The sequence below is a fragment of the Bubalus kerabau genome, chromosome 4 (genome assembly GCF_029407905.1).
Source record: "Bubalus kerabau isolate K-KA32 ecotype Philippines breed swamp buffalo chromosome 4, PCC_UOA_SB_1v2, whole genome shotgun sequence".
In the NCBI taxonomy this organism is placed as follows: Eukaryota; Metazoa; Chordata; class Mammalia; order Artiodactyla; family Bovidae; genus Bubalus; species Bubalus kerabau.
Genome location: NC_073627.1, coordinates 48,573,340 through 48,598,160, shown reverse-complemented (window position 1 = coordinate 48,598,160; position 24,821 = coordinate 48,573,340). Strand labels below are relative to the sequence as shown.

At 45.9% G+C, this 24,821-nt stretch overlaps 1 protein-coding gene and 1 long non-coding RNA gene across 3 annotated transcripts; one reads left to right on the top strand and one right to left on the bottom strand.

Annotated features, from left to right (window-relative positions):
• The first annotated feature begins 13,407 nt into the window (after positions 1-13,407).
• LOC129651386 (uncharacterized) lies at positions 13,408-18,799 on the top strand. Its single transcript, XR_008714111.1, has 3 exons — positions 13,408-13,506; positions 17,837-17,912; positions 18,390-18,799. It is a non-coding gene; the product is annotated as an uncharacterized LOC129651386 (long non-coding RNA).
• Positions 18,800-22,060: 3,261 nt separating this feature from the next.
• On the bottom strand, positions 22,061-23,947 carry LOC129651385 (eotaxin). 2 transcript variants are annotated; one of them, XM_055580130.1, is made up of 3 exons: positions 23,872-23,947; positions 22,554-22,671; positions 22,061-22,166 (listed from the first exon to the last, which is right to left on the bottom strand). In XM_055580130.1, exons 1-3 carry the CDS (start codon positions 23,945-23,947, stop codon positions 22,061-22,063), a joined length of 300 nt encoding a protein of 99 aa, XP_055436105.1. The 2 variants fall into 2 exon arrangements, with proteins under 2 accessions (XP_055436105.1, XP_055436106.1); XM_055580131.1 differs by having other exon boundaries at positions 22,554-22,665.
• Positions 23,948-24,821: the final 874 nt, after the last annotated feature.

Below are 24,821 nucleotides of genomic sequence, written 5' to 3'. Positions count from 1 at the left end.
TACTAAAACAAAAGACAATAGGACTGGCATGACTTCCCCTGCTCTCCTCTGTCCTTCTTTATCTGCAAACTCAGGTTTTACTAATTCTCTGAACTTCCTTTTTATCCTAAGACTAGTAAGCAGTTATATTTTTCAAATAAAATTGCCCAGGTCTGCAGGCAACGTGCCTCAGATATCTTTCACTCCTTAGTTAAAGATTGAACTAGGGTAATAGTTAGATTGAAATAAAAGTTATAGTTAAAGGATTTCCTAAACCCTAAGAAGAGTCCAAGAATTTTTTGAAGCATTTAGAGTCTCTGTGGGCTTTCCTGGTGACTCAGACAATAAATAATCTGCCTGCAATGCAGGAAATCCAGGTTCAATCCCTGGGTCAGGAAGGTCTCCTGGAGAAGGGAATGATAGGCACTCCAGGGTTCTTTCCTGGAGAATCCCAGGGACAGAGGAGCCTGGCTGGCTGCAGTTCATCAGGTTGCAAAGAGTCGGACACAACTGAGCGACTTTCACTTAGAATCTTTATTGAGGCCTATGATCCCGGAGTGCCAGATCTTTATCGGCTTGTACACGGGATAGTAGGACCTGGGGAAGTCCCCAGATGGATGGGGAGACAGAATAGCAAAACCTTGAGGATGATACTTGAGATCCTCAACTAGAAAAAACTTGCGAAATAGCAACTGACTTTTCACAAGCTGTTCCTAGAGTGTTCCCCACACTATCTGTTCTGCTATTCAAGCACGCAAAGAAAGAATGCTTGTCCTGTAGCATTTGTGATTTCATATAATAAATGATGTTGTCTAAGTGCCTAAGCAGCTCCAGTGGCCTATTTGTAAACAGAATGTCTTGTGAGATGAGTGAATTAATTAAAAAGGCAGAAAATTAAATAGGAGGCCACTGGCACCAGCAAAGTCATGATTATAGCTGAGTACTTTGAAAGGACTATGGAATAAGATGATAAACAAAATTATTGGCCTTATAACTACAACAGCTCCAAGATGAGATCTCAAATAATACTTGGGCTTCCCACATCGCATCCTGCTAGGGTCCATCATCAGAACACCCACCCAAGAAGCAATGTCTCATTTGTTATCAGTTGGGGCACTGGAAAAGAAAAACTGTGCACAGAGTCCTATAAAATTCCTCAATAGCCACCCAAATGCTCCCCAAGAGAGAGCCCCCCCTGTAGGCCTCTCCCAAAACGGATGGGGCCCCCAGGCATCCTCTGGCAGAGTGCTATAAGCAATACCCTTAAGCAGCCTAAGGGAGACAAAAATTCAGATTATATGACAGCCTGGATGGAGGGGCGTTTCGGGGAGAATGAACACGTGTATAAACATGGCTAAATCCCTTTGCCGTTCACTTGAAACAGTCACAACATTGTTAATCAGCTGTACCTTCAATACAGGGCTTCCCTGGGGACTCAGACGGTAAAGAATCTGCCTGAAATGTGGGCGATCTAGGTTCCATCCCTGGGCTGAGAAGGTCCCCTGGAGAAGGGAATGGCTACCCACTCCAGTATTCTGGCCTGGAGAATCCCACGAACAGAGGAGCCTGGAGGGCTACAGCCCATAGGGTCACAAAGAGTAGGACAGGAATGAGCAACTAACACTTTCACACTTTCATACCTCGATACAATATAAAAAGCTTAAAAACAAAACAAAACCCGACAGAAATCTTGCCCAATTCTGATAGGTCCTGGGGCTGCACTCTCCACTTTACACCACATTCTCATTGGACAAATCCTGTGGGAAAAAAGGTTTCTGTCTAATAATGTTCAGAGAGAATTTCTATCTCAACCAATGCAAAGTGATTCTGGGTAAAGCATCCTTTTTAGCAGTGTGACATAGTCCCAGTCAATGTATCAATATTAAATAGAGATCTCTTTTGTAGGGGCTTCCCTGGTGGCTCAGAGGGTAAAGCATCTGCCCACAATGCAGGAGACCCGGGTTTGATCCCTGGGTCGGGAAGATCCCCTGAAGAAGGAAATGGCAACCCACTCCAGTACTCTTGCCTGGAGAATCCCATGGACAGAGAAGCCTGGTAGGCTACAGTCTACGGGGTTGCAAAGAGTCCGACATGACTGAGGGACTTCACTTTCACTTTCCAAATGAAAAGGGTTAATACTTTTTGCTTCCCATGGAGACTTTACCTTAGAATTTCCCGACCAGTTTGAACCTGATCTCATATGTTCTTTACAATTTGTCCTTGAATTAGAAGAAGAATCCCAACACAAATCCCCTAATTTAATCAAGTTGCTCAAAAATCTGTGGGCTACTTCTGATACTGATATTGGTAGAATAAAAAGTATTTCAATACAAGGTCTACAGTACATAGTCAGGAGGATCTGGCTAGAATTTTTCCTAAAAATGCCTCTTTGTGCATTAATGCCTGAGGCTGTACAAGACCTCTCACCTTGTCACACAGCAGAAGGCTTAATCACCCTGAGGCTGATCTTTCCTGTACCAATCCCTGAAATACGCAGGTCCTCCCAGTCCACAGACCTAATGGGCAGGATGGTGATTTGTCCAGTACTTAAGAACCATCAGCAAGATAGCTGGTCCCTCTTTCCCAGTCATCCCAATGCTGAAGATCCTTTTATCACAAGTTCTACCAGAAAGAAAAGGTTTTGTTCACTGCTATGGACCTTGGTTGGGCCTTTATCAGTATCCCTGTGCACCCCTATAGCCAATATCTATTCACCTTGACTTGGAACAATCACAATGTACCTGGATAGTCACACCTCAAGGGTTCACTGAGGCCACTTCCTGTCTCTCCCACGTGCTCCCCCAAAATGTAAGACCTTCCAGTCCCAGGAAATCAACCTTCTATGGTAAGTAGATGACCTCTGGTACTTAGTTACCAAAGAGGCATCCATAAAGGATTCCACTTATTATCTATAACTGAAAGTTACAATTGACTAGACACTGTTCATTATCATGTCATAATGTAAGCCCTGAAGGAATCCACCTGTCTCCGAAAAGAATGAAGCTAATTGGAGGATTTCCTGGGCTCACAACTAAGAGCCAACTTCGTGGATTTCTAGGTCTAGCTGGCTATTGCCAACTATTTGTGGTTGTTGTTCAGTTGGTAAATCACCTCCGACTCTTTGTGACCCCATGAACTGCTGCACACTAGGCTTCCCTGTCCTTCACTATCTCCCAGAGTTTGCTCAAACACATGTCCACTGAGTTGGTGATGCCATCCAGCCATCTCATCCTCTGTCACCCCCTTCTCCTCCTGCCCTCCATGTTTCCCAGTATCAGGGTCTTTTCCAGTGAGTCGGTTCTTCGCATCAGGTGGCCAAAGTATTGGAGCTTCAGCTTCAGCATTAGCCCTTCCAATGAATAATCAGGGTTGATTTTCTTTAGGATTGACTGGTTTGATCTCCTTGCAGTCCAAGGAACTCTCAATAGTCTTCTCCAGCACCACAGTTCGAAAGCAGTGATTCTTCGGTGCTCAGCCTTTTTTATGGTCCACCTCTCATATCTGTAGGAGAAGGCAATGGCACCCCACTCCAGTACTCTTGCCTGGAAAATCCCATGGACAGAGGAGCCTGGTAGACTGCAGTCCACGGGGTTGCTAAGAGTTGGACACGACTGAGCGACTTCACTTTCTCTTTTCACTTTCATGCATTGGAGAAGGAAATGGCAACCCACTCCGGTGTTCTTGCTGGAGAATCCCAGGGACGGGGGAGCCTGGTGGGCTGCCGTCTATGGGGTCACACAGAGTCGGACACGACTGAAGTGACTTAGCATACCATCTCATATCTGTACATGACTATTGTAAAAACCATAGCTTTGACTATACAGACCTTATGGGTTCCTAATTTCTCTCTCCCTACTCTATGAACTTACTCAAATGTCTGTCCTTGAACTCTTTCCATGTCAGGACAAGCACAAGTAGGGTTTTCTAAGACTAAAACAAGAACCTCCTGTCTTAGGGCTACCTTATCTGTGCAGGACAGAGAGAACCAGACCCTAGGAACATCGAGAGCGTGGTAATAAACACAGGCCCCTGACAGCATCTGCTTGATTCTGTTGTTCCTGCCGCTCCAGCTGTCTCAGGGCTGTAACCATAGCTGCACAGTTAGTAGAGGCTCAGCGGACCTAACTCTAAGAAATGTTTATTTATAAGTTTCTCACTCTGTCCAAAGTCTTCGTAATGCTGGACCGACCCAACATTTCTCTGCAAGCAGCCTAATTTTCTACGAGATCCTTCTGCTCTCACCACCCAATCTTTAACAGCATCCTTCATCTTGCTGTTACTCTTTTACCTGACAAAGGTGAGCTCCATGACTTTGAGCTGTTAATGTCCCTTTTGGTGACACGATGTCCTGATTTGTGAGACTCATTTGTTGACTCATCCTGATCTAATTTTGCTTGTGGATGGTTCAGTTTGTAAAAGACGAGAGAGGGAATTTCCACACTTGTGATGCTCTTATTATTACTTGAGAGGGAAAATCTCCCACGAGCTAAATCAGCTCAGTGAGCCAAGCTCCCTGCCAGGATCAGGATAAACTGACAGCCGGTTATGTCTTTTGTGTCGTCCATGATTTGGGGAAGTTATAGAAACAAAGGGATTTTCTTTCATTCTCCGGTACCCCAATCAAACGCGGACAAGTAGAGGGCCTACTTACTGTTATTCTCTTAGCTTCCGAAATTGCCCTCATGAAAATCAAGGCTCACACTATCAGAACTGAACTGAATATCAGGGAGACCCCTGGCAGGCGTTTATGCAAAGGCAGCACCAGCGGTGTCTGTAAAAGTTGTGGCCCACGTGGCTGGTCCATTCTGCCTGTATATTCTGACCATTTTGTTGCCAGACTTCTGCCATGCAGATGGCTTTGCAACCCAGCAACAGTCTGCTCTTGAGTCAGAGAAATTAAGATGGACAAACTGTGGTTGTAAATTCAATAAACAGTTACGGGAAATTCAAGGCAGCTACTTAGTTCTTCTCGGTTCCCAGGCTCATCTCATTTTTTCAATTTTTGCCTTCTTTCACTCATGGTGCATTTAAGATGACTCAGATGATAAATAAACTTTGGGGTGGGAGACGTCTATACAATTGCGAAAACAGTTTATTTCTAGCAATGCCTGACCTGTCAGGTCCCTAATCCTGGAAAAATTATTTTTGTTCCCAGAGACTTGGACCTCTTCCCTCTGGACCTTTTGACACTTGAAACTAGACTTCATTCAGTTGCCACCTGGAATGGGTTATCACTCAGTTCAGTTCAGTTCAGTGGCTCAGTTGTGTCCGACTCTTTGCAACCCCATGAACCGCAGCACGCCAGGCCTCCCTGTCCATCACCAACTCACCCAAACTCATGTCCATTGAGTTGGTGATGCCATCCAACCATCTCATCCTCTGTCGTCCCCTGCTCTTCCTGCCCTCAATCTTTCCAAGTATCAGGGTCTTTTCAAATGAGACAGCTCTTCGCATCAGGTGGCCAAAGTATTGGAGTTTCAGCTTCAACATCAGTCCTTCCAATGAACGCCCAGGACTGATCTCCTTTAGGATGGACTGGTTGGATCTCCTTGCAGTCCAAGGGACTCTCAAGAGTCTTCTCCAACACCATGGCTCAAAAGCATCAATTCTTCGGTGCTCAGCTCTCTTTATAGTCCAACTCTCACATCCGTACATGACTACTGGAAAAACCATAGCCTTGACTAGATGGACCTTTGTTGACAAAGCGATGTCTCTGCTTTTTAATATGCTGTCTAGGTTGGTCATAACTTTCCTTCCAAGGAGTAAGCATCTTTTAATTTCATGGCTACAGTCACCATCTGCAGTGATTTTCTATTTTCTTGTTATTGTGTGTGTGTTTTCTGGATTGACTGAAGTGTTTCCGTGCCACAAGTCTGATGCTTTCACAATGGGAAAAAAAAAAACAAACCAACCTGGGAAAATGTGTTTTCCACTTGAGGTAAACATTCCACTATCTCCAGTGATCAAGGCGCCCACTTCTCTGGGCAAATCATATTAACCTTGGTGGAAACTTTGCAAAAATTTTGGAGTCATCACAGTCCATGTCACCCTCAATTATCAGGCAAGGTCAAGACAACTAATGGAATCCTCAAACTTAAAATCTCTAAACTTGGGACTTCCCTGCTGGTCCGCTGATTAAGAGTTTGTGTTTCCAAGGCAGAAAATTCAGGTTTGATCCCTGGTCAGGGAGCTAAGATCCCACATGCCATGTGGTGTGGCCAAAAAGAGAAAAAACCTCTACACTTACTGAAATCATTAGACTCCCTTAGCCTAAAATATTGCCTCCGGCCTTGCTGACTGTTTATAATACATCCTTTGGGAAATATAAACTCATTTCACTTGAGACAGTCACTTAATAGACCAAAGTCCCTTGGTATACAACTTTGTGCTAATCCTTGGTTTCCTGTTAATGTGATTAGCTACTGTAAGGGTTTAATGTCTTATGCTAAAGCCTATCAATAGGTTAAAGACTTCCTGGATCCCAATACAAAAGAACCTTTTGGTTACAGTCTGGAGCCTGATGACTGAATTCTGGAAACGTCATCAGAAGAAAATAGCCTTCAAACTCGGTTGGAAAGGACCTTACCAAGTGCTCCTGACACTAACGCTGTGGTGAAACCAAAGGGCATTGAGCCTTGGGTACACACTTCATGGCTAAGGAAGGCTCTACCTGACATCTGGTCCTGTTCAGATGCTGGAGATCCCTGAACCAAATCCATAAGAGAGAGAAGCAGCTGGCTTCAAGGTAGACAAGATGGTGGATCAAGACTTCATACTTTAACTGAATGTGAAAAAAATTGTTCTTCTCTTTCTTTTCCTCTGGCATTGGCTTGGAAAGATAACACCCTCATCTGTATCTCCCAGGCCATTTTTAAGGGGAGTAACCTTTCAGACTGCTCAATCTGTCATCAAAGATTCTAACCTATCCATGATGCTAGAGACCCTCTTGACCACTTTCTCTTCTGTTCCCAATGTCACTGCAAACAACGATTGACCCCCACTTAGAACTCCCTATTAGTTCAACTCTTGCAACCCAGAACATCTGGAGCCTTGCTTTTCCCCTTCTCCAATCATAACTGTGCGTGAGTGAAGTCGCTCCGTCGTGACGGCTCTTTGCGACCCCATGGACTGTAGCCTACCAGGCTCCTCTGTCCATGGGATTTTCCAGGCAATAGTACTGGAGTGGGTTGCCATTTCCTTCTCCAGGGGATCTTCCTGATCCAGGGATCAAACCCAGGTCTCCCGCATTGTAGACAGACGCGTTGCCGTTTGAGCCACTGGGGAAGAGATCATAACTGGATGCACTCAATTAGATAAAAACACCTACACAAATCTTAGTATTAATGCATTTGCAACACCACATTCCCAAGATAATCTAAATGAGATTGGTCTCCCACTCACTAAGACATCTCACCAGCATTGCACATTTTTGCAAGACATTTAGGATGACTCTTTATTTCAGGCTAGGAGATTCTCTTCCCACATGTGCTGAAGACCTGACTGATCCCTGGTTTGGATGGGTAAATGCAGCAAACCCTGTGAATAATCCCATTAGTGGTACCTGGAATGGTCTGTGCCCCAACATGCTTTGTCCCTGTCTGTGGTTGTCTTCATTCATTAGAAAGGAAATATCAGAAGATGTTCATGACTCAAGCAAGATTCGCTTCCTTTGGCAGACACATACTTGCCTGGTTAGGAGTAAGTACAAATGACTTTAGGCTCAGGACCCTCCTTAACTCCTGAAGATATTGCACGTTCTGTTGCTAAGACAATAGCTGCCCAACAATGATCCTTAAACTCCCTGTCCAAGGTAACTCTTAATAATAGGATAGTCTTTGATTATTTTTTAGTTGAACAAGGAGGGGGTCTGCGCTGTGATCGACACTACCTGCATTTGGGTTAACCCTTCTGGGGAAGCTGAGACTCAATTACACCACTGAGCCAGCCACTTGGCTTTGGAAAATGACTCTTTCGATGGGTCTCTCTTTGACTTATTTGATTTTGACTGATTTGGGTCTTAGAGACCATGGCTCAAAGCGCATTCCAAACATTAGAGATTATCTGGCTTATAATCATAGAAATCTCCCTGCTGTGTTGTGTTCTCTTTATGACTAGAATGCCAGGAAAAGCAACAAAGAGAAATAGCCAACTTAAAAATTGTGAACCTAAAATTGTGGTCTGTGAATATCACAGAGATGAAGTTATGAACAGGTCCTGACTTATGAATACCACACAGAGGATGGACAAAAGCTGTGAGAACTACAGAGCAGTGGCTAACAGTGATGCCAATGTCTTAAATTTTGATCACATCTCTCAGTTATGCTGAAAGTCTGATCTAAAGAGAAGGATCGTTTTATAAAGGAGACGGAAAAAAAAAATAGAATAAATAAAATAAGAGATCGCAGTCTCCAAATGGAGTCACTTGTGTTAAACTTGACCTAACTGCAATTCAACTCCCCAGGACTGTGACCTTTAACCAGTCAGCCTGGAAATTACCTGGTCAGCCCTAAGGAGATGAATGTGTGTGTGCTAAGTCCCTTCAGTCTTGTCTGACTCTGCGACCCTATGGACTGTAGCCCACCAGGTTCCTCTGGCCATGGGATTCTCCAGGCAAGAATACTGGAGTGGGTTGCCATGCCCTCCTCTAGGGGATCTTCCTGACCCAGGGAACGCACCCACATCTCCTGCATTGGCAAGTGGGTTCTTTACCACTTGTGCCACCTGAGAGGCCCTACTACGGAGAGACCCCATTCCAGCCTCAAAGACTCTTCCGTTCTCCTTAGGCAGGTGACCTTGCCTGAAGCAAAGCATTCTTTGCTAATAGTTTCCCATCTCCTTTCTGCCTTTAAAAGCGATTCATTTTCTATAGCTTGGGGGAGCTCTTTTCTATTGCTAGATGGGCTGTTGCTTAATTCATGAATTGTTGAACAAAGTGAATTTGACCTGTAAACTTATTCAGTAGAATTTTTGTTGTTTAACAACTTTGTGCCTATACATTTCCAGAGTGTATTGGCTGCTACCCCTTCGCCTCTCGATCCAGCCTGCAGGGGCATTGACCACTGATCATGATATTTTCCTTACCCACTGAATCAAAACTTTTGATTCCTATTACATGCTATGGTGACCAGATGCTCTGGTTTGTCCAGGACCGTGTTCATTTATATCCTGAGGCAGGAGATAGATGAGCTCCAGGCTAGGCATTTACAGCTAGCCTCCTGTTTACATTTCCTAAGGAAGGAGGCTGGTGGGCTCTAGACTAGATACTTAGACCCAGCCTTCTGTTTGCACTTTGAGATGGAAATAACAACAGGACCAGAGTAAATATTGCGACCTTGGCTGCTAAGTTGCTTCAGTCGTGTCCAACTCTTTGCAACCCCATGGATTGTAGCCCACCAGGCTCTTCTGGCAAAAATACCTGAGTGGGTTGCCATTCCCTCCTCCAGGGAATCTTTCCAGCCCAGGGATAGAACCCGAGTCTCTTACATTTACCTGCATTGGCAGACAGGTTCTTTACCACTAGCACCAATATTGGATTGGCCAAAAATTTGTTCAGGGTTTCCCACAAGATGTTATGAATATTTTGGCCAATCCAACATCTCAACTTTGCCTCCTGTGGACACTTTTAGATAACCACTATGGCAGAGACAGAAGTGTTAGTCACTCAGTTGTGTCTGACTCTTGGACTGTAGCCCGCCAGGCTCCTCTATCCAAGGGATTCTCCAGGCAAGAACACTGGAGTGGGTTGCCATTTCCTTCTCCAGGGGATCTTCCTAACCTAGGGATTGAACCTGGGTATCCCCCATTGCAGGCAGATTCTTTACCATCTGAGCCACTCAAAATGCCTCTCAAAGAGCCCCTGTGCTTTTCCATCCATGAAGACCAAGTTTAAGTTTCACGATGAATCCTCCTTAAGTGCACATGAAGTTTAGTCTAAATAAACCTCTTGTCAAGGATTATCTGACTTCATGGTGTCTATTTTCTATTTATCCTGGGTAGGAAGATGATCATGTTATAGCCATGCGTTCCAGGAAACAAACTCACTCAGAAGGACAATGCAGATAGTGGAGTGCAGTTTATTACACCGGCGGGCCCAAGGCAGAGTCTCCTCTTAGCCAAGGACCCCGACCAGCATTTGTGAAAATCTTTTATTCCTCATGTGTACGTGTCCAAACCCACCACCCCAATTTCCTTGAGACTTACATAAAACAAAGGAAGGGTAAATACAGTCACAATAACCCCATTATTCAAGTGTTATCAAGTGTTAGGTGTTCAAACAGTTAATAATCAATAAGCCTGTGGTTACACTCCGATAGATACAGAAAGAATTTGTGACCTGTCCAGAGGCAGGGGTGATTAGAGTATGTTTTCTCTCAAGTGATGAGTAACCTGGATGTGATCTTCAAGATTCCCCTGTCCAGAGGGGTTCTTATCCTTCTATTGTCATTTCCATAGGCACTAAGCGCAGAGTCCAGAGTCCATTGGAGAGGTGGCCGAGCATGATCAGATATGAACAGGCCTAAGACGGGGTCCAGGCCCTATGAATTCTTTCTTCATTCCCCCCTCTTGATGCTCTTAGTTTCCATAACGAGCATCATTCATTGGGATATATTGTACCTTAGTCCTCCGGCCACCTGCATGAGAGAACGCTGTCAACCTCTGGGTTACAAAATTCACAAGACATTGTAAGAAGCAGGGCCCACAAAGCAGCATGATTAAGATTACTATAACAACAGTTACAATAGTTTCCCACCAGTCTCCCTTTACCCAGGACAGGACCGGAGTCCAAAAGGAAATATTTTCATTAGACATGGCTTTCACTTGATTTTGCATATCCTCCAAGGCAGTAGATACATTTCCAGACAGGTCTGGGATGTATAAACAACATTCGGCTTTAATTATGGTGCAAGTCCCCCACTGGGCTGCTGTGAGTATGTCTAATGCCATCCTGTTTTGAATTACTGCCTTCCTCATCTGAATTTATTCTTCCTTCAAAGCTTGAATGGCTTTTGTACTTTGTCTAAGAGGGCCTGTTTAGTGAAATTAGTTAAGGCCTCTACCTTAACCATGACATCTGTTGTCCCTATAGAGGGTACAAACAAGGCAGCGAGATAGTCATACCATTGGAACATGGATCGTGTCCACCTTGCATGCAGATAGGGCAGGTTTACTGGAGGTTGGTGTAGGCTAGGCTGAATACTGCCATGGGCGAAAGCAAATCCTAGTGTGAAACGCCCTACCCAGCCAACTGGTAACCACGGCCATAAGTTAAGCCCACAGGGCCACTGGGTCCCTTTGGGGGCTACCCAGCGGATTCCGAGATTATATTTCCAGTCAGAACCGGGCCACTGAACAGATCAATTTGGGTGATAAGTAACTTTCAAGATTTGTTTACATAGTTCAGGGGACAAATAACCCATATATTTTAATTCTTTTGGGTCTAGGGGGCCGTCTCCAAATCCAACTTTATGTTCTCTTTGTTCCCAGCAAATAGTAGTGGGAACAATTAACTGTCCTTTCTCAGGAATCATCCAGAAATATTCATCCCAGACCTGATAGTATTGCTCAAGGTACCAGGAGGCCTGTCCCCTTTTGTAAGGGAGCCTTTCTCCGTTTTATTTTTCATATATGAAGTATAAGCCCTTGTTACTTCCATAAGACTAGTGTTCATGTTAAATGTAACCCTATGTCCCAGGCCCATTGATGGCTTTTTCTTACACTAGGAGAGCAAAGAAAGGTTATAATTGGTGAGAGAAAGGAAAGTTTCTTTCTGTTGTTCCAAGAAGGAACACAGTGGTATAAAGTCTCCATAACGAAGTGGTGACACCCATCAGAGGAGTGTGTCCATTACTGACATGGGCATAGCCCCACATACCCAACAATTGGGGGAGTTGTTGAAGTCCGTGTAAGAATGCGCCCATGAGATGAAGATGTTGTCCTGTGCAGGAACAGTGGTCAGGTTCAGAATTGCCTTGGTGAGGCCAAGTAGCAGGAGTTGTTTACCCAGCTCCATCCTGTAGAGGGCTCGTCTGGGACCTCATTTTCTTCTTCCTCTTCAGGATGATCTTGGTTTCCTGTGGGTCGGTGGGGTCCTTCTAGGTTGTCCACTCGGCATCTTCCGGGTCAGTGTGGTATGCCTTCTTTGCTCTGCTGTGATGGATCCAAGGGGCAATGCCTGCAACTTTAACTGCGGCAGGGGTGGTTAAAACAACAGTATAAGGACCTTTCCATCGGGGGGGCTAGTGTGACATGTTTCTAATCTTTCACCCATATACCTGGTCTCCTGGTATAAACTCATGCATTTGCTCCCCCAAGGGGAAGGGTATTCTTTCTTGCACAAACTTAGTTACTTGATTAATTACCTTGCCTAGTTGTTCCATCTGCTGTGATATCCTGTCTCCTCTTACCTGAAGTATATCAGTTGTTACTTGTCTTTTTATTGGAGGAGGCCTCCAATACACAATTTCATAGGGAGAGTAGCCGTGGGACTGTTGCAGGAAGGGGGACCCCTTCCAGGGCCCGAAACTGGGCTCTTGTCTAACACTCGGAAATGAATTGTCCAAGGAGACACATGTGCTGACAAAGCAAGAGACTTTATTGGTAAAGGGCACCCGGGTGCAGAGCAGTAGGGTAAGGGAACCCAGGAGAACTGCTCTGCCGTGTGGCTCGCAGTCTCGGGTTTTATGGTGATTGGATTAGTTTCCGGGTGGTCTTTGGCCAATCATTCTAATTCAGAGTTTTTCCTGGTGGTGCACGCATCGTTCAGCCAAGATGGATACTAGCGAGAGGGATTGGGAAGTGGACGGACACGCAGTGTCTCCTTTCGACCTTTCCCGTACTCTTCTGGTTGGTGGTGGCTTATTGATTCTGTATTTCTTACCAGGATCTCCTGTCATAAAACAACTCATGCAGATGGTTACTATGGTGCCTGGCCAGGGTGGGCGGTTTCAATCAGTGTGCTTCCCCTAAAGTTTGAGCAAGTCTATGGGAAATAAATCTACCCAGGAACAGTCAGTTTCTATGATCCATTTAGAAAGTGTCTCCTTTAGCGTCCGGTTAGTTCGTTCTACCATTCTTGAGCTCTGAGGCCGGTAGGCAGTGTGTAACTTCCATTTTATATTCATGGCTTTACTTACTTGTATCAGATCCGATATGAAGGCTGGGCCGTTATTTGATCCTATGCTGGTGGGGAATCCAAATCGAGGAACTATTTCCCTAAGCAGGCTCTGAGCCACTTCTGATGCTCTTTCAGTTCAGGTGGGGAAGGCTTCTACCCATCCCGAGAAAGTGCATACCAAGACCAACAGATAACGAAGATGGCAATATGGTTTCATCTCAGTGAAGTCCACTTCCAGATGTTCAAAAGGAAGGGTACCTTTTAATTGGATGCCTGGGGGTTTTGGGCTGCACCCTGGAGCGGTGTTAAACTGAGAGCAGGCGTTGCAGTTTTGGGATTCCGTTCTACAGAGAGGAGAGGCGAGGAACCGGAAAATACCTTCGGATCAATTCCTCCAATTTGTCATGTCCTAGGTGAGTCATACGATGAGCTTGGCTCACCAGAGAGGGGGCCATCTCTTCGGGCACTAGTAGCTTACCATCTGGTAGCTCCCACCATCCTTTGTCTGTTTTGGTGGCTCCCTCTGCTTCAGCTAGTTGGTTTTGAGCCTCTGTGTATGTCGGGGAGTCTAGGGCCAACTCGGGTAGCTCAGCTGGGACAAATGTTCTCATGGGGATTTCCCTGGATTCCTCTCTGTCCTCGGCTGCCCATCTGGCGGTCTCGTCAGCCAGCCTATTTCCTCGAGCCTGTGGGGGCGTCTTCCTTCTGGTGCCCATGGCAGTGCATGACTGCTACCTCCGTGGGGCTCCAGACAGCATCTAGCAGAGTCAGAATCTCCTCCTTATTCTTAATGTCCTTTCCATTGGCTGTTAGAAGGCCTCTCTCCCGGTATAGCGCCCCATGTACGTGGAGCGTAGCGAAAGCATACCGGGAGTCGGTATAGACTTTCACGCTCCTTTAACAGTTGCAGCACCTGGACTAAGGCCTATAACTCTGCTCGCTGGGCTGACCAGTGCTGTGGTAAGGAGCCGGCCTTGACAGTCCTCTCTGTGACTACAGCATAGCCTGACAGTCGCTGTCCTAGCTTTACCAGGCTGGTGCCATCAGTATACAGAGTCCAGTCAGGATTTGAAATTGGCCTGTCTTGGAGGTCTGCACGGCTAGTATAGACCTCCTCTAAGACTTACTTACAATCGTGGGTAGGTCCACCTTCTCCCGTTGGGAGAAGTGTTGCTAGGTTTAAACCCCTGCAAGGCTCGATACGGAGGTTGGGGTTTTCACATAGCAGTCCCTGGTATTGAATAATCCAGGAATTTGACAGCCACTTGTGGGGGTCTCCTCGAAGGAGGGTGTTGACTTCATGTGGGAATTTTACGATCGGGTCCTGGCCGAAAGTCAGGTTTGTGGCTTCACATACCAGTAAGGCGACCGCAGCCACTGCCCACAGACAGCTAGGCCACCCGGTGGCAACGTTATCAAGTCTCTTTGAAAGATAAGCTATTGGCCTGTCCCATGTTCCCAAGGTTTGAGTCAAAACCCCCATGGCTGTTTTATCTTTCTTGGTCACATATAAGATGAATGGTTTGGTGAGATCTGGCAATCCCAAGGCGGGGGTGGAGGTGATTGCTAGTCTTAGCTCCTCAAATGGCAACCCACTCCAGTATTCTTGCCTAGAGAATCCTGTGGATGGAGGAGCCTGGTGGGCTGCTGTCCATAGAGTCGCACAGAGTCAGACACGACTGAAGCGATTTAGCAGCAGCAGCAGCAGTTCCTCAAAGGCTTTCTGCTGTTTCTCAGTCCAAGTTACTGGATTTTCTTCAGGCCCTGCCAGGAGCTCAAATAGGGGCTGGGCTATTTGAGAATACCTTGGAATCCAAATCCTGCAGAATCCAGTGGCCCCTAGGAACTCCCTGACTTGCCGCCAAGTCTTAGGCATGGGGAGCCTCAGAATTACTTCTTTTCTAGATTGGTCTAGCAACCTTGTGCCTTCCCTTAAGACAAACCCCAAATACCTTACCTCCTCCTTGCAGATTTATGCCTTTTTCCTCAACACTCAGTATCCCGCCTCTGCCAGCAATTGGAGGAGTGCTTGGGTCCCTTCCCAGCCTTCCTCCCAGGTCTCAGCAGCTAGCAACAGGTCGTCCACATATTGCAGGAGCCAACATCCATAACTTTCAGGCTGGAAAGGTTCCAGGTCCGAGGCCAGGGCTTCTCCAAAGATGGATGGTGCATTTTTGAATCCTTGTGGGAAGTGGGTCCAAGTGAGCTGCTGCTTATTGTCTCCAATTGGGTCCTCCCATTCAAAGGCAAAGATGGGTTGTGACGCAGGTGCTATGCATATACAGAAAAAGGCATCTTTGAGGTCCAAGCAAGTAAAGATCCTTGTCTTAGGTGGGAGGAGGCTAAGTAAGGTATAGGGGTTTGGGACAGTCGGGTGCAGAGTTACAGTGGCCTGATTGACCAATCTGAGATCCTGTACGGGCCTACAGTCTTGTCCTCCTTCCTTCTTTACCGGTAGGATTGGTGTGTTCCAGGCTAAGTGACATTCCACCAGGATGCCTGTCCATTTTAGCCTGCTGATGTGAGGCAGAATCCCGATTCGGGCTTCTATGGGTATTGGGTATTGTCACTTTCTCACTGGGGTGGTGCCTGGTTTGAGTCCTATTATTACAGGGGCTTGGTATCTAGCTAGCCCAGGGGGGTTATCTTCGGCCCAGACCTCAGGGAACCGCTGAGTTAGCCTTCTCTCCAACTCTGTTGCCTGGTCTTGTTTATCTCCAGGGAGCTCATGTAGCCTCAATTCGTCTTGAGGGGGCACAGAGAGGGAGAGTACGTAGGTTGTTGTGCCCACCCGAAAAGTGGGCCTCTCTTCAGGAGAGAAAGTCACTTGTGCTCCCAGTTTGGAGAGTAAGTTGCTCCCCAGCAGGGGTACTGGGCACTTAGGGATATAGAGGAACTCATGAGTCACTTGGTGACCCCCCCTCTGACATTTCCTGGGCTGGCAAAACAACCTAACCATTTCTTCTCCCAAAACCCAGTTATGGCAGTGGTCCTTTTAAACAGTGGCTCCACAGGTTTAGTTACTACAGACAATTGTGCCCGGGTGTCCACCATAAAGTTAATGTCTTGGTCCCCAATTTTTAAAGTTACCATGGGCTCTCGGGGACCTGAAGTCTTCGAGCCCCAGCATCCCTCTTCAGTCTCTATGTTAGTGAGTTCTGCAACCGGGAGGGGTTTATTCTCCCTTCTTCCTTCTGGGCACTCATTCTTCCAATGACTGAACCCATGGCATCGGGGGCATTGATTTGGCTGTAATGGAGCCTGTGGCCTCTGTTGGGACTGGTTGGAGGGCTGTCTTGACCTCAAAGCTAGGGGGGGTTTCTTTGCTTTAGTGGTGGAAAAGTCTTCGGAAGACTTTCCAAGCGCAGCAGCCAACATTGCAAACCTCTCGTCTGTTCTCCTCTGCTCATCTTTATACCTTTTCTCATATTTCTTTTCTATTTTCATGTCCCTATTCTGGAACACCTTATCTGCTATTTCAATCAGCTGAGAACTAGATATGGATAGAACTCCCTCGGTCTTTTGAAGCTTTCGTTTTATGTCAGGACATGCTTGCGAGATAAATGCTGAATTGATAACAATCTAGGAGCCCGTAGCTTCAGGATCTATGGGCATATAGAGTCTGTAGGCCTCACAAAGTCTCTCGTAAAATTTGGAAGGTGACTCGTTTCCCTTCTGAACTATTCCAGCCAGTTTAGACATGGCCATTGGCCTCCTCTCCCCTTTTAAGTCCTTGTATAATCGCTGTCCCGTATCTGTCTAATTGGATTTTTCCTTCCTCTGTATTGTAGTCCCAATTAGGTCTGTCAGTGGGGAAGCCTTGCTCTATCCACCTCTCTGGGTTAGCAGTGCTCTCGGGAACCATCTCCTGTAACCATTTCCTAGCCAAAGTGTTGATCCTATATCTCTCTTCTGTACTGAAGAGAGATGCTAGTAATTGCATTATATTGTCCCAGGTTGGTCGATGAGTGTGGAAAATAGTCTCCATTAGTCTAGTCATGCCCTGGGGTTCCACCGAGTAAGAGGGGGTGTGTTTTTGCCAGGTCAGTATATCAGTTGATGAAAAAGGCTGATAGTAATAGGCTACAGGAGCTTGGTGATAATTACCATCTTCCCCTATCATTGGAGGTTGTTGGACTTCTCTAAGGGGCATCTGCAAGGGTATTCTTTCCTCTGGCTCTTTGGCAGAGCAGAGCCTTTGTTTAATTCCAGTGGTTCTTCCCCCTTGTCTGGGAGTACTTACCGGGAGTGGAGGGTAGAGTTTAGGGAACACAGTGGCAGCATCCAGGCTGGTAGAGTCTGGTGGGCTCATTGTCCCTCCAGCTGAGGCTGGAGCCTGCCTGGGGTGGGGGGGTGGGGGCGGCTCTACAACCTGTGGAGCTGTCGAGACTGTTGAAGAGTCCGGGAGGCCTACTGGTCTCCGGCTGGTTCCTCCGGTTGGGCCTCCCATGGCCTCAGTGTTACTAGCTGGTGGAGCCATCATCCAATATAGCAGTGGAGGAAGCTCATCTCCTTCAGGGTCCTGTAAAATTTCCTCCTCATCCTTGGTTACCTTTTGGGCCATCAGGATTTTTCCTTCCCCGCCATGAGCGTAAAAACGGGCCCATTTTGGGGGGAGGGGGTCTTGTGGGGGGGGTCTTCACATCCTGGAATGTGAAGTCAAGTGGGCCTTAGAAAGCATCACTACAAACAAAGCTAGTGGAGGTGATGGAATTCCAGTTGAGCTCTTTCAAATCCTGACAGATGATGCTGTGAAAGTGCTGCACTCAATATGCCAGCAAATTTGGAAAACTCAGCAGTGGCCACAGCACTGGAAAAGGTCAGTTTTCATTCCAATCCCAAAGAAAGGCAATGCCAAAGAATGCTCAAACTACCACACAACTGCACTCATCTCACATGCTAGTAAAGTAATGCTCAAAATTCTCCAAGCCAGGCTTCAGCAATATGTGAACTATGAACTTCCAGATGTTCAAGCTGGTTTTAGAAAAGGCAGAGGAACCAGACATCAAATTGCCAACATCCGCTGGATCATGGAAAAAGCAAGGGAGTTCCAGAAAAACATCTATTTCTGCTTTATTGACTATGCCAAAGCCTTTGACTGTGTGGATCACAGTAAACTGTGGAAAATTTTGAAAGAGATGGGAATACCAGATCACCTGACCTGCCTCTTGAGAAACCTATATACAGGTCAGGAAGCAACAGTTAGAACTGGGCATGGAACAACAGACTGGTTTCAAATAGGAAAAGGAGTATGTCAAGGCTGTATATTGTCACCATTTATTTAACTTCTATGCAGAGTACATCATGAGAAACGCTGGACTGGAAGAAGCATAAGCTGGAATCAAGATTGCCGGGAGAAATATCAATTAACCTCAGATATGCAGATGACACCACCCTTATGGCAGAAAGTGAAGAGGAACTAAAAAGTCTCTTGATGAAAGTGAAAGAGGAGAGTGAAAAAGTTGGCTTAAAGCTCAACATTCAGAAAACTAAGATCATGGCATCCGGTCCCATCACTTCATGGGAAATAGATGGGGAAACAGTGGAAACAGTGTCAGACTTTATTTTTGGGGGGACTCCAAAATCACTGCAGATAGTGATTGCAGCAATGAAATTAAAAGACTCTTACTCCTTGGAAGGAAAGTTATGACCAACCTAGATAGCATATTCAAAAGCAGAGACATTACTTTGCCAACAAAGGTCCGTCTAGTCAAGGCTATGGTTTTTCCTGTGGTCATGAATGGATGTGAGAGTTGGACTGTGAAGAAAGCTGAGTGCTGAAGAATTGATGCTTTTGAAGTGTGGTGTTGGAGAAGACTCTTGAGAGTCCCTTGGACTGCAAGGAGATCCAACCAATCCATTCTAAAGGAGATCAGTCCTGGGTGTTCTTTGGAAGGAATGATGCTAAAGCTGCAACTCCAATACTTTGGCCACCTCATGCGAAGAGCTGACTCATTGGAAAAGACTCTGATGCTGGGAGGGATTGGGGGCAGGAGGAGAAGTGGACAACAGAGGATGAGATGGTTGGATGGCATCACTGACTCGATGGACGTGAGTTTGAACAAACTCCGGGAGTTGGTGATGGACAGGGAGGCCTGGCGTGCTGGGATTCATGGGGTCGCAAAGAGTCGGACGTGACTAAGCGACTGAACTGAATTGAACTGAACTGGGCTATTCCCAGCCAAGAGTCTATGTACGGGAACTGGTCGGGGTGTCTGGGCTTTCCAGTAACTATAGCATAGACTGCCTTTATGAGACTTAAGTCCATAGTTCCCTCTGGTGGCCGGCCAACTCCCATTGAAGGCCATTCAACTTCACAAAGGGTACGGAGCTGGCTGGGCGTCATTTTCCTCACATAGTCTCCAATGAATCCTTTCTTAAAATTCTTAATCATATTCTCCAATATAGCGGTCTTAGATCCACTTCCTCCCATTTTCTTACCTCTGGATTCCCACGTCCCAGGGCCTTCCCAAGAAGCCAATCTACCTGTTTCCACTGGCAGGGGTGTTGATGGGTCACACAGCAGATGGGTACCTCCTGGGGGAGGGCAGAATACGAGCACGCGGAAATCTATATCCTCTTTCTAAAACCCTGTGGCGACAGCGTGGACACATCTCCTAACTGGCTTTCTTAAACCCTAAGTTCCCTTTCTTTATCCCTGGCACAGCCGTCGACCTGCGTGCCGAGCAGCTATTGTTGCCAACCTAAACCAGTTTCCTATGCGTCTCCCTTCTGGTCCCTCCCAGGGCGGTGATCAGGCCCCCTCTTCCACCCTATCGGGGGGCTCCTCCCCACCTGAGCACTCAGTTCCCTTGCTGCTATTCACTATCTGCCAAAGCAAAGAAACTGGGGATTGAGAGGCCAAATTCTTCCAGAGGGGCTAGGCGCCTTCCCCCCTCTAGGAGATTCAAGCTACAAAGCCTCAGGGTGGCCTCAAATGAGACCTGTCTCCTCAAAGCGAGGAGTTTCCCAGCCAACGCACCAAATGTTGTAGCCATGCGTTCCGGGAAACAAACTCACTCAGAAGGGCAATGCGGAGAGTGGAGTGCAGTTTATCACACCAGCGGGCCCAAGGCAGAGTCTTCTCTTAGCCAAGGACCCCGACCAGCATTTGTGAAAATCTTTTATACCCCATGTGTACGTGTCCAAACCCACCACACCAATTTCCTTGAGACTTACATAAAACAAAGGAAGGGTAAATATAATCACGATGACCCCATTATTCAAGTGTTATCAAGTGTTAGGTGTTCAAACAGTTAATAATCAATAAGCCTGTGGTTACACTCCGATAGATACAGAAAGAATTTATGACCTGTCCAGAGGCAGGGATGATTAGAGTATGTTTTCTCTCAAGTGATGAGTAACCTGGATGTGATCTTCAAGATTCCCCTGTCCAGGGGGGTTGTTATCCTTCTATTGTCATTTCCATAGGCACTAAGCACAGAGCCCAGAGTCTGTTGGAGAGGTGGCTGAGCAGGATCAGCATGAACAGGCCTAAGATGGGGCCCATGCCCTATGAATTCCTTCTTCAACTGGAGGGGATCTTCCTAACCTAGGGATTGAACCCGGGTCTCCCTCATTGCAAGCAGAGTCTTTACCATCTGAACCACTCAAAAAGCCTCTCAAAGAGCCCCCGTACTTTTCCATCCATGAAGACCAAGTTTAAGTTCCACGATGAATCCTCCTTAAGGGTCATAAAGCTTTAGTCTAAATAAACCTCTTGTCAAGGATTATCTGGCTTCATGGTGTCTATTTTCTATTTATCCTGGGTGATCAGAGAAATAAAGCAGGCATGGGGAGGGTATCACAGGCTACAGTGGGCCACGGGAGAAAAATCTGGGGCAAGCATGGTGCTGACCAGAAAAGGAATGGTAGTGAGGGTCCTGCTGAATAAGAGACTGAAGTACTAGGGGTCTGGGAAACCTCTCTGGGAGACTGGGAAGTAGAGGGATGGAAAGGTTTTGTCTGGTTGTCTCTGTTTCACACCCAACCCCACCTCCTGCCCTGAATCTCATTCAAAATCAGCAGCACCAAAAGACCATGTCTCAGGAACACAGTCCCCCCTCCATAACCATACCTCTCATCCCTTCTCCTATCTTTCTCCCTCCCAGATCAATGTGGGTTCCCCACAAAAAGTACAACCACAGAATGTAATAAAAATGTATTTTTATAAATTCCTAAAATAACATGCATTTCCATTTAACATTTATGAGTCTCATAAACCTTTGCTTTACAAGAGTGATGTCTTCTTCTTTTTTTTTTTTAATTATCAGAGATTATCATTGTAGAATATTGAGAAATATAGAACAAAATGCAATGATTGGAGGATGATTGTTCTACAATACTGTGTTGGCCTCTGTCACACATCAACATGAATCAGCCACAGGTATACACATGCCCCCTCCGTCCTGAACTCCCCTCCCGTCTCCCAGCCCATCATACCCCTCTAGGTTGTCACAGAACCCTGGGTTGAGTTCCCTGTTCTACACAGCAAATTCTCACTTGCTATCTATTTTGCATATGGTAATGTACATGTTTCCATGCTATTCTCTCAATTCATCCCACTCTTTCCTTGAGCGACATCTTCTTAAAAATACAAAACACTGTCCTTTTGATGATCCTTGCCAGGACCCTTACAAGATTCCAGGGAGGTAAGGGGGAAAGAGACAACATTCCTCATCCTTTGCAGGGGATTAAATTGGGGTTCACTGAAGGAAAGGGAGCCAACCAAAGCTTTCCATTTTAAAAATAGCAAAAAATTAATGGTGGAGAACTTTTAAAAGCTTTAATAACTTAAATGGAGTATGTTTTAAATAAAACATGCATGTTTCATTATTAAATAAAAGCCATTACTTTTAGAATGAAGTTGTGATTATCTCAGAATACATCTTAGGAAGAACCAAAAAGTGAACCAAGCCTTTTGAGGCTCTTTAAAAGGTGAATATTTTTTTTTTAAAAGGTGAATATTTATGACTTTAAAGTTTGGGATTTTTGGTTCAGGTACTCCATGGCATTCTGGACCCACTTCTCCTGGGGATCAACACAGATTTTCTTGTTCTGTTTGGTGTTGAATCTGTGGGAGAGAAGAAAATATTAAGGATCCTCTTTGAAAAGTGTGCTTGTTTAATCCTAAACCTTCCAGAACCATCTGCCATGGGATAAAGGGCCTGCAGAGGGAGCAGGGGAGGGGAGAGAGGAAGGGTGGGATGCTGATGGTGAGTGGCTGCTTGTGATGAATCAGTGGAACCATCCTTGCTCTTGACTCAAAGGAACTGGGATGATCTGAACAAACATCCACATAGAGAGCTAGAGTGAAAATTTCCTGTTGTGAAAACTCATGGATTGGATTACAGAGATGAAACTAAGTGCAGAGTTCCAGGTAGCTCTAGTGTTGCTTCAAGAACTCTCTCCCCCAGAAATGAAGTTTGGGACTGGGAGAGGGTAAGCTTTGTCTACTTACATCACAGCTTTCTGAGGACATTTGCTGCTCGTGATTTTTCTGTAGCTCTGCAGTCGCTGAATGGAGATCTTCTTTTTAGACATATTAAAGCAGCAGATGGTTGGAATAGAAGCTGAATTGGGGGAGAAGTGAACAGAAAGCATGAGCACTAATGATATGTAGACAATTTTTAAGCCTGATTTTATAAGGAAGGAAATTTAAGAGAAGGCAAAGAAATGTAAGAGATGGAGGCAGAATCTGTCTGCTCTGAGATCCTGTACCTCTGCCATTGATAGGTGTCCCCAGCTATGCAATAGAGACCCATTGTTACAGGCAAGGATTTGGAAAAAGCTTGGTCAATGCCATACACTCCAACTTTCTCTTTACAAAGAGTTACGTAGCTGTGTCAAAGTCATAATACCATTCACCAGATATTCTCCATTCTCTGCTTTCTGGACACATGGTAGACTCGCATTTCTCTGCCACTCTTGGTTGATTAGAATCATTAACTAATTTTGCCCCAAAAGTGAGGAGATGAAGTGACAAATGCCATTTCTAAGCTAGTTTTTGTAATTGCCAGTGCAAGACCTTTGAGATCTTTCTTTTCTTTCATTACACTAAGCAGTAATATTCCCATCAGTTGCTCCATCCATCCAGAATCCTGAGTATATGAAGTCGAAGCTCTAGCCAATACATTATCGATGTTCAGTATAGGTAAGAAAATTAACCTTTGTTGTGTTAAGCCACTGATAATTTCGGTTTGCTTGTTACCCCAGTACGCATTGCCGTATTCAGACTGATACATACAGTAAATCTAAGTCATCAGAGGGTGAAAACATGAGTTATGTACAAACATATAGATATTTTTCCCAAACAGAATCAAAACACATCACCTTGAGAAATTCCCCTGAGACCTCATGCCCTTCCTGTAACCATTGATCTTAAAGGCTGTCTTGGAGTCTAGTAACAATCTGGGGTGTACAATCAAAAGATTTTTTTTTTCTCTCCATCACGGACAAAAACCCCCTCTATGCCCCTAGTAAGAGAAGTCATTCTCTCATGTGGCCCCATCCTCAAAAAAGCGAGGGCACCCAGATCATGGATGGACACAACATTGCTCTCAATGTTCATGTCAGGAAAGAACAGGGGGACCAGTTTAGTGGCCTGGGTTTCTAGTTCTGTCTCTTGCTCTGATTGTGAGGTTGAGGCTCTTCTTGTCCACTCATGAAACCTGTTTTCCCATCTTTAAAATGAGGGAGTTCGCAGCAAGTCTCTGAAGATTCTTGCTGATCTGACAGTGAAGGCAGTGATCAGTTTTCCCGCAGAGAGAGGAGTTTACCTGGCTGAGCCAACACCTGGAAGCTGCAGAGGGTGGCTGTGAGCAGCAGACACAGGAGCACTGCAGAGACCTTCATGTCGAGGGGCGAGGTTGCCGGCTTCAGCCTGAGAGCTGCCAATTCCTGAGTTTGTCTCAGCCTCTCGGCAGCTCTGGCTGCTCTGTGTGCCTTTTAAAGACAGTGCAGTGTCTGTGGGAGCATACAGGGAAGCTTTTGCCTGGCCAGGGTCATGAATGAATCATAACGAAGGCAGGTCCTAAATTGCTGTCAACATATTCCAGCAAGTTAACAGGACAGAAAAGGTAAACTAGGGGGTGGGGACTTGACACATTTTTTTTTTTCAATTAACCCGTGTTTGTGGAATGACTGAGAACAGATGGTAATCTAGAGGGTCATTTTTACAAAGCTCTGCTTTCTCTGACAGAGAAGGCAATGGCACCCCACTCCAGTACTCTTGCCTGGAAAATCCCATGGACGGAGGAGCCTGGTGGGCTGCAGTCCATGGGGTCTCTAGGAGTCGGACACGACTGAGCGACTTCACTTTCACTTTTCACTTTCATGCATTGGAGAAGGAAATGGTAACCTACTCCAGTGTTCTTGCCTGGAGAATCCCAGGGACGGCGGAGCCTGGTGGGCTGCCGTCTCTGGGGTCGCACAGAGTCGGACACAACTGAAGCAACTTAGCAGCAGCAGCAGCAGCTTTCTCTGAAATGAACCTTATGCAGTGGAAAAAGAATCCAAGAGACCGAGGGCATGAAGAGACAAGGAGATTCAAGTACCTTCTCTGGTTCCTATGTTCATGTGGTGGTCTTTAGGATTTTGAAGGTTAGAAAGGGGCACTAAGACTTCTGCTAGGCTTCCATCCAAATGCAGGAGATCTCAGCTACTCTGAACATTTCCAGGTCTCTGGGAACCCATAAACTGTAGCACATGAGAATCTCACCCCCATAAT